The 15,972-nt window shown below is 40.3% G+C and overlaps 1 protein-coding gene and 1 long non-coding RNA gene across 4 annotated transcripts in view; one reads left to right on the top strand and one right to left on the bottom strand.

The window, feature by feature from the left end:
• Window positions 1–1,105: 1,105 nt before the first annotated feature.
• Window positions 1,106–15,972, top strand: part of tagapb (T cell activation RhoGTPase activating protein b) — a 20,971-nt gene continuing 6,104 nt past the window's right edge. The window contains exons 1-5 of one of the 2 annotated variants that reach the window (XM_037085678.1): window positions 1,106–1,240; window positions 4,782–4,867; window positions 11,109–11,279; window positions 13,372–13,536; window positions 15,612–15,653. In XM_037085678.1, the coding sequence (XP_036941573.1) occupies window positions 1,166–1,240; window positions 4,782–4,867; window positions 11,109–11,279; window positions 13,372–13,536; window positions 15,612–15,653 (539 nt within the window). In that variant the 5' untranslated portion in view covers window positions 1,106–1,165. Of the gene's footprint in view, window positions 1,241–3,511; window positions 3,566–4,781; window positions 4,868–11,108; window positions 11,280–13,371; window positions 13,537–15,611; window positions 15,654–15,972 lie in introns of those variants that run through there. The other variant, XM_037085679.1, reaches the window with a different exon arrangement.
• Window positions 13,544–15,972, bottom strand: part of LOC119012149 — a 12,652-nt gene continuing 10,223 nt past the window's right edge. For both annotated transcript variants that reach the window (XR_005072378.1, XR_005072379.1), the window contains exon 5: window positions 13,544–15,616. This is a non-coding gene — a long non-coding RNA (uncharacterized LOC119012149). The remainder of the gene's footprint in view (window positions 15,617–15,972) is intronic.

Raw genomic sequence — 15,972 nt, 5'->3', positions numbered from 1 at the left:
CAGTTTAAAATGTAAATTGTATTCATTTCTATTGTTTTTTTTTAAAGTGTGTTTTCCTATTTGGATTTTTGGATTGGAAGTAAATTCACCATTATAAACATGCATTTGTTTAATTAATCATCCCTCTGTCATGGTTTTGGGCTTTTATTTAGTTGTTTCCTGTTTTTTTTTTTTTCAAGTTTTAACCTTATATGTGTGGCTATGATTTACACTTCCTGTCTTTGTGTTTATTCCTTCCTTCTTTGACCTCCCTCCAGAATATTTTGGTGTCCTGCTGATATTTCATCCTCTCTTTGTCCTTTCCTGGCAATGTTGATGTGCAGCACTGTCTTTTTTTCTTTTTTTTGACACATTATCTCTTTAATAAATATATCCGTCACATGGCCATTTTTCACGATGACTTCTTTTACATTTCATACTTATTTTGATGATTTTGATGATTTTACCTTTGTACTTTTTCTGAGGTGAGATTTTTACTTGTGATTAAATATTTTTTATACACAATGTGAACACTTCACCAACCACTGTGTATCATGTGCTGTATTACCCTTTTAAATGTGAAATCAGGCGCGTCATCTGTTCTCTGCATGTGTACCTATTGTGAGCGGGGTGGGGGGAATGAGGAGGTGAGTCAACTGAAAGTCTTAAAAAAACTAAACTGTAAAAGTACATCTGTGTGTATTTGCAAGAATTCATATGTGAAGCAGGGGGATGGGGAGAATATCTCTGAGACAATGTTTTAATGGAGGCACTGCCTGTCACGGCATCTCACCCTCGTTACCCTGAAAATGAGGACGAGGCAGCAGGGCCTGATGGGCCACACGGCGATCTCATTATGGGAGGAAGCTGCCCCACCGGAGCGGAACAGGACAGGCCGTCACAGGGCTCCTCTCAAACTGGCACTGCAGGTCCAGGTCAGGCACAAAACCCCCCTCTACTACTTTGTGTGCCAGCCGGGCCTCCATTGTTGTGAACCTCATTAGCACCAGCATGAAGAAGCTGTTTGGCAGGACAGTAGGCGTCATTCTGCAGCCGCTCCCCGGCTCGTTCACAGCAGAACCCTGAAACTGGGACGCTAACAACTGCTCCTCCACTTGCAGACTGAAAACTACACACAAACACCGCCAGACAGCAGGAGGTTGAGGGCTTACTCGGAGACACCAGCATGGATCCTCCGGATTATGGACCTGCAGCAACGAGGAGAGGAAGCTATGATGATGCTGCAGCTTCTCTACGCCCGGTGAGTATTGATCCCCCATGCAAAGGTGAAAAAGATCCCGTTGGATCGGTGTGCGTGGTGTGATATGGTGTGAGATGCTACTTTTTAAAAGTTCCAGACTCATGAATCTGGCACCAGGAGACTGTGGCATCTTGTTCCATCAGTGCTATGTGGGGAAGGTACCGAGGTTTGAAGGCTGTGTTACTTCAGAAGGCTGAGAAAAGTTCAGTAAACATCAACGAGGAGAGAAACCTCTAACAAGCCTCATACAGAGTGAGGGTTCTCTGTTCTCTCTCTGCTGATTTACTGGTAATGAGGTGACAGGAAAGAGGCACCAGGTCAGATCAATTTCCGTTCAATTCCTCCATAGGAGAAGCTTTCCAGAGGTGTTGTTGTATGACTTGTCAGTGCCGAGCTATCGGTTATGGAGGGGGTTATGTCAAGTCGCTGAGCCTCACAGAGAGAAGAAATATTCGTCAACACATAAACGTATTCTGTAAACTGAGACCGGATCAATCAATCCTTCATTTTTGCTTCAGACGTATCAGTGGAGGAACTTAGAAAAAAAACAAGGAGACCTCAGGACATTTTCCAGTCTAATTTTTGATGACAAAAAAAAACAAAAAAATATATATTTGATGAGAATTTGGGACATCTTCTGCCATGTTTTTGGCCACCAAAGCAGGAATTTAAGCCAAAGCATGATCTTTTATTGACCCTTACCAAGTGGTTTTTGTGTTTAACCCTAACAAGTCTGTAAGCACAGCGCTGTCACAAAATATGCGAAGTGAACAGTGACAAACAGTCACAAGCAGTCAATCCAGCAATCTATCTCTATTTGTATAAATCACAACAAAGCTCCAAAAGCTTTATGAAGTTTTAAGCTACAACACAACACAAGTTTGGTCTAGAAGATGATTTCATCCAGTGTTTATCAAAGATACTTGATGATCAATGGTATACTTAAGACATATTACATGATTATGTAATTTGTCATAGAATATCAGCCCTGCTGATTTGCTAGCGTTAATGACATTCCCTGATTTTTATCTAATAATGAAGCTTGAACTGCAGTTCCTTCTCATCTTCTCATCTCCTTCATCCCTCTTCATCTCCCGGCTCTTTAAACAAGAGGATTTATTAAACCAATGGGGACAGTTTTGTATTAATGGAAACATGAGTCATCTAACCCCAACAATGATGAACAATAAAGAAGCTATTGAACAGTGGCATTGAGTCAACTAGTTTTTTTTCTTTTTTTATGTTTAAAGGTTTTGGTGCAGTTCAAGGTTGAAGACAAGAGCTAGTCTTACATTTCACTGTAGTCCCTTTATGCAACTCATAAAACAAAAATTACATAAATGGATGGTGAAATAACAAGTCACAACAAACAAACTTTCCTCTTTGTGACAGAGAACTACATGACAGGATAAAGAGACCAACCGGAGCATCTTTACAGTGAAGCACATGCACCCTGGACTGATCAATCCGGTCCTCAGTGTCCTGGTCCATCATGAGTCAGTGGACATTGTGTGCCAGGATGGAAACTAGCCGCAGAGGCCAGAAAGAGCTTCTTTGTCAAGTCCCCCCCCCGCCCCCTTTTGTTTGTTTTGTTGTGTTGCTTTTCGCTTTCTCTTCAATTCTGCTTAACCCAATTTCTCCGTTTGCCCAGCAATTAGAGCAAGAGAGCAGCCACAAAGAGACGGAATATCTTGTTTGTTTTCTTTCATCCAAATGAACAAAACAGAGTTGATGTGCGTGGGCTGTTCCTGCTGGGATAAATTAAAGGATAAATTGAAGGGTTCGGTGTTAGCAGCATGACCCAAACTTAAATAGCCAAATGATTTATCAGTGGTTTGCCATAAATCATGGTGTAGACGTTCATATCCCCCTCAGGATAACGTTCTCTAAGTGGAAAGGTAATCTCTGAGCTCTCCTACCGGCTCTGGCTCAGAGCAGAATCTGATGTGACTCTGGGTGTTTATTCCTCCAGAGGGTTTAGCTCTTCACCAAAGGCCGACCAACAAGTGAGCTTTATAAAAAAAAAAAAAAAAATTGATATATAGCTTGATTCAAAGCTTTCATCCAAATCACACCAATGTTTTCTTCTTCTAGCAGAGTGAAGGCCTTGCTGTTGCTAGGCAACATGCAATCAGCTGTCAATATAGAGAGTTCATTCATAAGCGCTTCAAAATCACACACAGGTTGGAGTCCATATGTCATTATCATGGCGCCGTGACTTCAGTGAGATTCATTTTCCGGTGATGGTTTTGATGCTGATGGCGCTGAGTCTGTCCTCAGATTGAACAGGAACAATTTCTCGACCAATCTGTTTCTGTAAATGAAGTGAGTTGAGGCTCAGGACTCTTTCTTTGTACAGTTTTCTGACTTCTCAAACCTCATTATCAGTACTTTTGGCTGTCGTTCAGCACTGACAGCATCTTTCATTTACAGCGCACTCACAGTGTCTGTATTCTCAATGTGTCTCCTTTCTGTAGTGATTTTTGAATTGGAAATGTCACTTTTGCAGATGGGTCAGGTTATTTTGAGACAGGTTTCTCCGTTAATATTTAGTAGCTCTGCTTGTGCGTTCCTTCCTGCCCATTTATAATGCTACCTTGTCAAAATGATCACAGAAGATTGTTCTGTAAGTGCTTTGCTGACTGCTGTCCAGAATGCAGGGAAATCTCCCATCGCAGCAAACCATCTGTTCTGTTCTGTTGTTCGATTTCTTCCTTGACTGAAATACTTCCTGTTGAGCTGCTCCCATTAGACAGGCAAACAACACAAGGTAGGGTCTTTATAAGTGCTTAAACAATATGCTTCCTTCACTGTAGCACTGGGGGGGGGGATGAAGCACGTTCAATCAATCAACAGGTCAATGAACTCCAGCACTAGAATGGTTTTAAAGCCTGGGTTGGGATCTAAGGACCAAAACAATGAAGTAAAGAACACAGGTTTGTGTACCAGTATAGTATATATATTGTTGTCTGGAAAACGCATACATGCGTTCAGCTTGGAAATGGATCCTTGCGATCCTTGGTAGTTCAGGGTGGCCACCAAAGTCATTTTACAATTCTCACAATATGTGGTAAATATTTTTATTCCGGTCTGCAGAGTCTAGAGTCAGCTGAGGGCTGCTAGCTGCACGGCTAACAGAGCTAACTGGCGAACGGCTGCTAGAGGTTGCAGCCACACACAGTAACAGAAAAGGACAAAGTGAGCAGCTAGCGGTTAGTCAGGTGACCTCTATTTGTCCGGAGTGACCATTTTAAATTCTTTTTTTCAACAAATATATAAAAATATATACTTTAAGACTTTTATGATTTCATCCTGGACTTTCACTTTCCTGTCAGACATGGAGACAAAAGTTTTATTCATACTGTCGAGGCAACAGGTTAAACAAACGGGTTGAAGACAGTTACCATGTAACACCTGACAGCCGACCGCAAGCACAAGTGTTAACGCAAGTGTGAAAATGACAGCATGGCGTGCGGTCTGAAGGTGAAACATACTGACCTCGCATGAGATATTGGTTTGTTAACGCTCTGTTTTCTTACAGCACCTCAGACACTTGGCTCATAGACGACGCTCTGCCCCGTCGCTGGTCTTTGGGAAGGCGCTGGGGATGCCATGGTCGCCTATCAGGTCCGTACGTCATTCTTTTAGACCTTTCACCATCCTTTGCAATGTTGACTGAACATATGCCCATTTTCTGACGGACCATGTCTCTTATTCAGCTGCAAGTAAAATCCCATTCTTTATCAGTTGCCTGTGGTGGGAAACCGAGTGATTAGTGAATGAGCTTTTTTATCCTCATTTGAAGCACATTGCATTCCCTGGATCGGCTTTGAGATAAGCAGGAAAAAGGCCACTTCAAAAATAAGTATTAAAAAACACTGAATACAAGCTGTTCACTGCTTGAAATAAGTAAAATACTGTTGTGTCCATATAAAGTATAATGAGAGATTTTGACCAGAAATAAGACAAATATACATACTACTACTTCTATTTAAGATGTAACATTTTGAGTGTGTTGTGTAACTAGCACCTGCCCTTTAGTTTTTAGCAGTTATTAGTTTAGCTGAGCGGATTGTGATCCAGCAACGCAAACAACACGACATGAGGGATGAAGAGAAGAAGTGAAGGCAGCAAAACAGAAGAGAGAGTGGAGAAAAATAACAAGAATTTAATAAAGAAAAAAAAAGGAACATTCCATCAAGTGAAACCAAAAAAGGTTGAGCTTGTGAGACATCAGAAAGACTAATGATGCAATCTCTGTGATGTAACATGAACAACAACGTCTCCCTTGCGGCGCGCTTCAGCGTTTGTATGCAGTTGTCACCACACTTTGGTTCGCCTCTAACCTGCAGACCTGATTTACCTGACGTCTTTACACCCGCAGCAGGTGTTGACGCAGACAGTGAATGTGGGTCATCTAATAAAACAGGTGCTCACAGCAGGATTTGTCTGTTGTGACACATTTTTGATGAGTTGTTTTCTTATGCAGTGCCTCTTTCTCCCTGATGTTGTTGCGCATGCTGCTCAGGTTACGCAGAATAAAGTTTTTAAAAGTATGATACGGTATATAATAGTACAATATGATATTTTGGGGGGATTCTTTATGTTCTGTTAAAACAACAAATGCCTCTGTAGAAGATTTAAAGCTCTATCAGGGCTGGGAGCTGCGATATGAAGAAATGGAATCATATCAAATACTGTTGCAACTCTCTGCTCACATGAGGCCACAGCCATAGCGGAGGAAATACTAGTTTCATCCATGAAAATATTAATGCAAACTGATGTGGCCCACATCCAGTTTCACACTCTCTGCACTGCAGCCTCCAGCCAACAGATGGCAGCACATAAAAATACCTCAAATCGTGTGCGTCACAGAGGATCCACTCGACAGGCTGCCAAAAGAGAAAGAAAGTTGTTTTCCCGCCCACCACCGCGCCATGTGTCGAACAATGTTGTGATGTCACCTGCTCGCTGTCACCCTGTTGTTGTCAGGCCACACAGCCTACTCTGTTCAGGCCACAAACACAGATGTCCCTGTGGGGGATTCACAGAGTGGAGTTTTGAGACGGCCACCTGCTCAAGTCCCTGATAAACCCCAATCACAGAGCGCCAGGCTGTTCATCTCTCTTCTTTTTCATTATCTATTTCTAACTCTGGATAAACCGAACAGGTCATCATGTACATGATGTACACGAACATGAGTACCTGTTAATTAGGTTTGTCCTGAGAAGTTAACCTTTTCAGACTCTTTTGAAGGCAGCCACAACATTATGAAATAACAACACAACTAATAAGGAAGACAAGATCCTGTATCTTTATTCAGCAACCGACTGTATACATTAAAGCAGTGTGGCAGAGGATCACAGAGTGTGCAGAAGCTGCTCCCAAACCTTTTGGTCTGTGAACCCTTCTTACACATTCAGTCAAGTTTCTTTTTCCCCACCCAGATTTTCTCATTTAAAAGATTTAAAAAGTCAAAGGTGTGACACTATCCAGTATTATACAAGAAAAATAAGCTAAACTTAAGAGATGTTTTTATTGATTTTGGGGATATAATTAGAGTAAACTGAGATTTTCTGTGCTGCAGAGGCAACACTGCCTCTGGGAAGATGTTGCGTGTTTTGTGTGTTATGAGACATGCGCTTCTTTCAGATTTACAGTGCTGGTTTCTTAGGCCTGTGGTCCACGTGCGCCTAAAAAAATGTTCATGTTAAATGTAAGTTTACTGGCTTTCAGTTTGATACACCCGCAAAACACATTTGAGTAATCATAGGGCAACAAATCATTAAAAATTTTAAAGGTCAGGATTTTCCCCATCAGAAGTTAACCCGAGATTTCGAAACTGCATTTGTTTTCAACATAAACAGGTAAATATCATATCACAGGACAGGGAAGGACTTTGCTTCTCTATTCAACTTTGATAGGTAAATGTTTCTGGAAATATCTACAGCAAACAGAATAAAGCAATTTATTCATCAGGCTCTTGCCACCAGTCAAGCATACTTGCTCTGAACCATTGGCTTTGAAAACCTCGTCATAACACACCTACAGTCAGTTTGCTCAAACTCTTCATGTGTGGGCTCATCGTCACCTCGCCTCTGTTTAACTCTTTAACCTTTTAATGCTTTTATTGGCCTAGTTAGACAAAGACCACCTGAGCATCCAGTAGGCGAGTCTATCAAAGCAAATGTAAAGAAATGTCAGACACATCCCACTCTCACGCCTCCTCCAGCCAGTCAGCGCTCAAGACGCACACACACACACACACACTGTGCATTTCCATGAGGTGGGGGGAGTTTGTCGGTGTTAGTTTCACTCCAGTAGGACGGCCACTGACGCAGACACTACCTCAGCGTATAAAAAGAAAGAAAAAAAAATACGGGGAACATAACTAGCTATTTGTAATAGGTTAAATATAATTATTGAACAACATTACTATAGTTAGATTATTGCATCAAGGATGTAGTGAAAAGAAAACCCCACAACATGCCTCTTTACAGACATGATTGTTCACGACATTGTATAAATGTTACATAGCATAGTAATTAGACCATGTAGCTACACTGAAAGAACAGGTACATCTGAAAGTTTGTCTGTTTCCTCATAGAAAATTTGATAAGATCTGTACCGCTCTCATATCAGTGCATCAGATATGAAGCCGCAGACGGATAAAATTATTTTACTGGTTAGACTTGCTCTGTCGGAAAAACAAATTGTATAAATGACAAGTTGTGGGTTTTGGGGGCCATTATGAGGCCCTGACCCTTGTCGCTTCTTGTAACAGACTGAGGATAGCCAGTAAGCTTAGCTAACATCAACTGTCTCGTGGATGTCGTTTTCTTAACATCTAGCTTTCAGCGATAAAGGCAACACGTTTGTTTCTTAGAACATTTAACTTTTTACTTAAAGTCAAAACCACACTTCTAATGGTTCATTTCTGATGTTCTTGATGGTACACCATAGTAATAATTAGAATGACTGTTAGACTCAAATCTGTTTATAGATATGAAGCTAAAACCAGAATCTGGATAACGTTAGCTTACCCAAGCTAAATGTATGTATGTATTTATTTATATAAATATATATATATATATATATATATATATATATGTATATATATATATATATATATATATATATATATATATAGCATGTATATATATATATATATACGTATATATATATATATATATATATATATATATATATAGCATGTATATATATATATATATATACGTATATATATATATATATATATATATATATATATATATATATATGTATGTATGTATATATATATATATATATATATATATATATATATATATATATATATATATATATATATATATATATATACATATATATACATACATTTAGCTTGGGTAAGCTAACGTTATCCAGATTCTGGTTTTAGCTTCGTATCTATAAACAGATTTGAGTCTAACAGTCATTCTAATTATTACTATGGTGTACCATCAAGAACATCAGAAAGCTGACACGAAAGTCTTCTTTATTCATTGTGATTGTTCACAGTGTAGTATTGATAAATGTAAGGCATTGTAGTAATCAGAGTATGCTCAGTCTGAATGTACAAAAACAAGTTGTATGAATAACAAGTTGTGGTTACAGCCAGACACCACGACCACCTGCCCTTGTTGTCTTTTGTAATCTCTGGACAGTACTGAGATAGGCAATAAGCTAAGCCAACGTTAACTAGTGAAGCAACATATAAATGCATCACTAACTGTAATTCATATTCATTCTGAAATGTTCTATTCTGTCAAATATGTCAAATCTGTTATTTTTTGCGATATTTTGACACTAATACCCTTTAAGACATTTGACTGTAAAATTTTTGCATGTTACTTCTCTGCTACTTGTACCTAAGCAAAAGATTGTAGAAGTTCTTCTGCATTTCATTTTACATTTTAGTTAGATTTAGATTGCTCACTGATTGATTTGCCGGTATTTTATGTGTCATCCTCAGTGGGCCTTGAGGGTGAGAGGGAAAGTACCTCTGCTACAACTATTTGAATTTCTGCCCTGAACCCAGAGACAGTGGGAAGAGCAGTGACCAAACTTAGTTTCATAATCATTCAGAACAAACAACTCTTACTTCTGGTGGATACTTTGTGCCGACTCAATGCGCACTGAACCTTCAGAGACACTACAGTTTGTTTTATTATTTTATTTGAAATGTCATGTTGAATATCAAGTGAGATGGGATGTAAAATCAAGAAACGAAAGCTAAAGTCAACGCTATTCATGAAAAAAAACGCCTGAGTTTGCTCCCCGTTCATTTCAGCTAAACAAATAAACAAGCTAAAGATGGGTAATACCCGTGTCTTCCCCTTTGATGGTTTTAATAAAAGTCATATCAGGTTATTGACCTGATATTGATTCATGCCTTTAGACACCGATCTGACATTCTTCCTTAAATTAAAACATGATTCCACCCTCTCTGTGGTATTTTGAAAAGGACTGCAGAAGAATTACAGTCAGTGAGTGTTTATTTCCCAAACAAACCATGGGTCTTTCTTGGTAAATCTGCGATCATCCAGCTGCTTATGCACAACATAAGTAACTTCTGCCTTTTGAGTTCTTGCATGGCATCCTTGCTGGCGTTCAGAATCTTCCAGTGTCACATCTGCAAAAGGATGAGACAAACGATGGGTGTCAAATTCACAGAAGCAATAACGGCGTGCTAATCCCACCATGATGGCTGAATCCCCTCCAACAGGTCATAAAACACAAGTGGTGGGTTCACGAGATGACTGACGGGAAAGGAGAGAAGAAAAACATTTTCAGCTACACAAACAAACTGGGCTGGTTTACCTTTTTGAGACCTGGACATTCATTTCGAAAGAGTTTCATAGTTTCATATAGAGACTCCTAGGACATGTGCTAAGGGGTAGAAGAGGACACTGCCATATTTTAAAGAGGTTGTATAAGTGATCACTCATGTGGACAGCTCTGTGAATTTCCAGCACTCACGACATCGCTGCTTTGAATTGAAATGAGTTATAATCGCTCCCATCTTTTGCAAAAAAAAAATGAAATTGAGAACAAAACGTCTTGGAATAATGTGGTGTGGTGATGAATCTGTTATGAACTTTCTAACACATTTTTTTGCGTTAGCAATGAATCCCTTATAATAGTTACAAGGCAGTTTCACGAATACTAATTCAGTTCTTATGTCATCTGCTTTTATAAGGGTGCATAAATGTATGCAATATGTTACATATTACTGCACGCACTGAACGAAAATGACAACCGTTATGGGTTTTAGATCTACAAAATACACCACTCTTCATCATTTTATGTCATATATAGTTTGTTTAACCAGTACAAAGTTACCCAATAAAAACCTGGGCAGGCTGTTCTTTACGGCTTTCAGTCAGTATGCTGATGAATAAAACGCTGTGGGCTAACGTTAGAGCTTCATATTCACCTGCTAGCTACATGTAGCCTGCCTGCTAAGCTACAGACAGTGCTGTCAATCTATTTTTCCCAAAATGCTGAACTTTCACACACAGTTCAGAAGGCCTGTTTTTATGATACTTACCTGATTTCAAGTACTTCAACCAAGCATTAGTTGATTATTGTTCTAGTAGGTTTCCTGTCAAAAGCAGGTTTTCAGGATGTTGTGTATCACTGGGTTTCATTAATAGCCATCACTTTACCTGCAAAATGTACACTTTTTGCACAGTTTCACGCGCATGAGGGGTTGTGAAAATGTTGCAAGCCTATTAAAAACTGTAAAGTAATGTAATCCTTCACTTTCACAGACATGATTCCCGAAATTAGCCTGCACTCTGGGTTGTCCCTGTCACCTACCTCTTCTTGTGTGTGTCCTCTCACTCAGGGAGGAGGCCTCCTGCTGGGTCTCTGTGGAGCAGAGCCCGTTCGTCCTCGGCCTCACCAGCGAGAACGGAGAGCTGCTGCTGGACGAGTGTGTTCAGGTCACCGAGGGCTCGAAGACCAAGGAGCGACACCTGTTCCTCTTCAGTGATGTCATCGTCTTTGCTAAACTCAAGTGAGAAGTTATAAATATATATTCACGCCTCAAAACATGTTGATCACCTGCGATTTTCAGTAAAATGCGAAGAAAATCAGTGTCAACGGAACAAAAAGCTCCACTGGGAAACTACTGAATTTACTGACTGAAAATCAAAAACAAACAGTGGAAGTGCAACTGAAAATGCTGAAGTGGTGTTTTAGTAAGTTTCATCTGAAAAATGTCATAGATGTGTGCAGTTGGAATGGGAGAGTAAAAGAGGAAGTGAGAACGTAACGTGTATTTTTGGACCGTGCACTCGGACTGCTGGGGAATCTCCGCGCACGGACTGTTTGTGTTTAGTCACTCTGATGAGAAGAAGAAGAAAGCATGGTGCTTCCCTTTCAGGGGAGTCACATGAGCATCGACGCCGTTCGCAGAAAACAATTCGATTTCAAAAAGAGCGATTTCAAAACACGCTCAGCTGAGGTTAGTGTCATCGGGGTCATGACAATCTAAAATGAACAAGGGGATAACAAACAGGCTTTAATTAGTTGTTTCTGCTGGCTGCTCACGTTAGTCAGATTGTTTGTCAGAGCCGGTGGAAGTTTTAAAGCACTTGAGTGGGAGGTAACACTCATCTCTGAACCACAACCTGCCCACTGTTCCAGTAGGTGCGCACAGCTGGAACGGTGTGATACAATAAACAGGCTTTGGAGTCTTTGAATCTATATATAAATGAGCATTCTTTACTTCTACAGATGATTACTGTACTATTCAGTGTTCACCACAGTTTTACTCATCAAGTTCAGTTTACTGGTCATGAGGAGTAGGCTTCTCTGGCTCTAAAGGGAACTTTCTAAAATCTTGACAAATAAGCTCTTTTTCTACCAGGCTTGTTATCAATGTGTGAAAATTGGTTTGGAAAAGTTCAACTGTACAAACTCTTAATATACATTTTCATTGTCTTAGTGAGAGTTAGGTATGCTATGCTGTATGCTAAGCCAGGCTTAATACATCCTGACACTGACTCAACACACTCTCATCTTGAAAAAAAAAACCAAAAACAAACTCAAATACATTTAATTATCTGAAGTGTTGAACCATTCCTTCACAGCGTCCTTATGAGGTTTTTGACTTTATGCAAGTGGTAGGCTAAAAGTAAATGCTACGTACATTGCTCCTAAATAAATGTTTGTTTAATAAAACTACTGCTTAGAAAAAGTGACTTATAGGGGAACACTCAGGGACTTGTAGGGTTCCAGTACTGGTTGAAATCAGGAAAAAAAAAACACGAAACAGCTTTGCTTTGAAGGCCACATGTAACAAAGCACATTGCGTGAGTGGATGCCTTCAATTCAAGTGTGTTAGCCTGTCCATGTGTTTCTCAGAGCCTTTCTGTACATTACTTCTGGTCAGTTGTGTGTCACTTTCCTCTCTATTTCTTTCCATAACACCTCTTGAATTCCCCCCTCCCCCCACATCCACACCCACACCCACCCATCCTCCGATCTATCAGCACTACAGGATCCAGTTCGCAGGCTTCTGCTGCAAACACTCAGAGGTCAGCAGGTCACGATCGAATGCTGTTGAAACATGACGTGAGGCTGTATGGAGGTGTAGCTCGAAAAAAAGGATCTCATCTTTTCTGAGTCACATTGTGTGGAAGCTGTTTCTCACACAAATGGAGCAAAAGCAATTAATGTGGCACTGAGCAGTTTGTGTGTCTCCTCCTCCTTCACAGTCAACATGCATCCTCGCTGTGTTTACATGTATGGAGATCAATATCCAGCTCCTACGGAAGGGTTTTTTTTGTTTGGGCAAGTAATTTCCATAGATGTGTGTTTCAAGCTCTTTCATGGAATCGTCTCGCAGCACTGACAGATTTCTATAAATGTGTGTCAAAACAAGCTGTTAAATGATTAATGACCCCTTTTTTGTTTTTATTCTCAGCGCCAACTTTGTCACAGATAGAGGATCAATGAACAAAAAATTATAAACAAGTCTTTGACGCAGAATATTTATGGAACTGAAACCAGCATTTTAATCTTGGGGAAAACACTGTGTCAGATGGGAACAGAAAGGGCTATTTAAATGGCCTTTGCCTTTCTGTCTGCTTCTTTTGTAACAGGTCGAACGCCAGCTACCGTCTGAAGCACCGCGTGAGCCTCCAGGACATCTGGCTTTACGGTTTTGAGGATGAAATGCAGGACGAGGAGGGAACAATGGGGGATATTGACCTCAGGGTGACCCTTGTCTTGGCCTGGGATCTCACCTTTTGTTTGGTGTGTTTTAGGTGAGAACGCACACTGGACTCACAGGCGATGACTTGCATACAAACAACAGCACATTAAGGTTTCTGTTGCATGGGCCTGAATAAACATGCTCAAGGACAATCGTATGTGTGCGTGAGTACCCATGAATATCTGTGGCACAGTGAACCTGCTTTCACCGGATGTGAAGAGGAGGGGACATCACCTCAAATACGATTTTGGTTGATTGTTTTTTTCTTAGGGCTGGGCAATTTGAACAAAAGATGAAATCTTGAGGCGTGAGAATAATTCAATTTTAATATAAAATGTGCTATTTTTCATTCTTCCTGTGCAATACAGACCTGCAAGACCTGCTGTCAAAGCTGTCATCGTTATACCTTCAAGAGACCGCAAACATCTCACATAGCTACGGACTGTCAGCTCCAGATACTCCAACAAAATATAGAGCTATCCACTTTAAGAATCAAATTCACCACTGATACGGTCGGCAGAGTTAGTCATTTGTTCCTATTGTTTGTGTTTTTAACATCAGTTTGATGTCTTCTTGCTAGGTCTAAGGTTAGAAACTGCGCTCCTGTAGTCAGTATTTGTTTATTTCACATCAGAGTCGACAGGACTGACGTGGGTTTTTAACATCGAGATATGTTTTTATGCTGGTTGGAAAAACTTTTACACATTAAAACACAAACATTTTGATTAGTTAACTCAGCACCAAGACTTGAAACTATTGATTTGTCAACCAGGTTGATCCCTCCTGAGAACCACTTTCTTTATTATCTCCCTCAAGGAGATCATGTTTTCACCCGCGCCTGCTTGTCAGTCGGTCGGTTAATCAGCAGGATTACACATTTGTCAAACTGAGTTAAGCTGAGCCAGCACATGTAAATGGAGTCTTGCCAAGCTAAGCTAACTGGCTGTAGCTTCATATTAACCATACAGATCTTTACATCGGTATTTTTGTTATTGTTGTGTTTCCCAAAACTCGGAAAGATGAGTGAACTCTTTGGAGGCTAGAGTGTTCCTAACAAAGAATAAACTCATTGAAACTATTTATTTTAAAGATACCTGAGGTTAAATTGGTTTTATGTAACACAAATAGGCACACACACAAACTTGCTGTTTTGAAACAAACGTTCTGTTTTGACCGTCCTTTTCTGTCAGTCACAAGACAAATGACATTTGAGGCTGTTCTTGAAATATTCTCAGTTGTAGTAAATGGTCATATGATTTGTGACCTACATGAAAACAGGGAAGTACTAAAGAGAAAGTCGTCCTGCAGCATCACAAGGGATTGCAAAATAGGAAGTGCGGAGCTGGCGGCCAAACCAAACTCCATGTCAAGTGACTATCTGGAAATACTGGCCTTTACAATAAAAATTAACCACAGGAGAAACACTGTTTTGATCTTTTTTCCTTTTAATATGCTCGACTTAAAGGAATGAAAGTACATGTATCTCTTCAGTAAATGGCATGTTGTCCTCATTAAAGGTTATGAATGACTGCAGTTGAGAAATGCAGTCATTTGTGTTGTTCATGGACTCCCACGTTTCTCGCAAAGTAATTAATAAAACCATAAAGCTGTTTTTGACTACCAAAATGATGAATCCCCCGACGGGTTCTGAGTTGTTTTGTTTGAAAACGAGACATGTGATCGGACGATACGTCTCTAGTAATGATTCAGTGTGTGAAACTTTCACATTCCTTCTCACACAAATGATGGTGATTCCGGAGCCTGCGAGAAACCGTGTGCCGTGGCACCGCGAGCCGCCTGGCATTAATGAGGTCAAGCTATCAAAACGTGACCCCCCCCGGCTTTCAGGTGAGCGTGCAGGTTCACGTATCTGTGTCGTCGTCATGTTTCCACTGATGGACACCAAACCACAGCGAAGTCGAGTCTATGAGGAAGTGGAAGGTGTCTGACTTGGGGCCCGCCGTGACGCTGCTTCCTGTTCCCATGACTGAGTTACACTTTCCACCAGAGTTGTTAAAAGAGACTGTGGGTTGTCTCTTCGACTCATTCCTCCTACTGTTTCTGCGTGGCCTGTTTGGTTCTCTCTGTGGATTAGTAACTCATACCATGCTGTTATTTTGCCGACAGGTCGCCTGAGGTAAAAGAACGCTGGTTAGATACACTTCACAGGTAAGAAACATCATTATTATAAATATTTGTGTTGTCTACAAATGGCTTTCGATATCCTTTCATATCTCATGATTGATATGTTGGACGTCATCTGAGCTATATGATCTATGTTGACTATATAATACTGCTGCAGGGTGTACATGATTATCAGCTAACTATTGGTTCAATTGGATTTGTAAAAATGATAATGAATGTATTAGATAACATAGATTTGAGTACAGCAAGATAACATCTTTAAAATCTGGAAGATCAGTGTCGACTGTCGCTGTGTGCATCATTGGATTATTTCGTTCCGCGGCCGGGTTGACACTTGAAAAAA

The sequence above is a fragment of the Acanthopagrus latus genome, chromosome 22 (genome assembly GCF_904848185.1).
Source record: "Acanthopagrus latus isolate v.2019 chromosome 22, fAcaLat1.1, whole genome shotgun sequence".
In the NCBI taxonomy this organism is placed as follows: Eukaryota; Metazoa; Chordata; class Actinopteri; order Spariformes; family Sparidae; genus Acanthopagrus; species Acanthopagrus latus.
The sequence above is the reverse complement of the archived record's forward strand: the minus strand, read 5'-3'. Positions and strand labels throughout refer to the sequence as shown.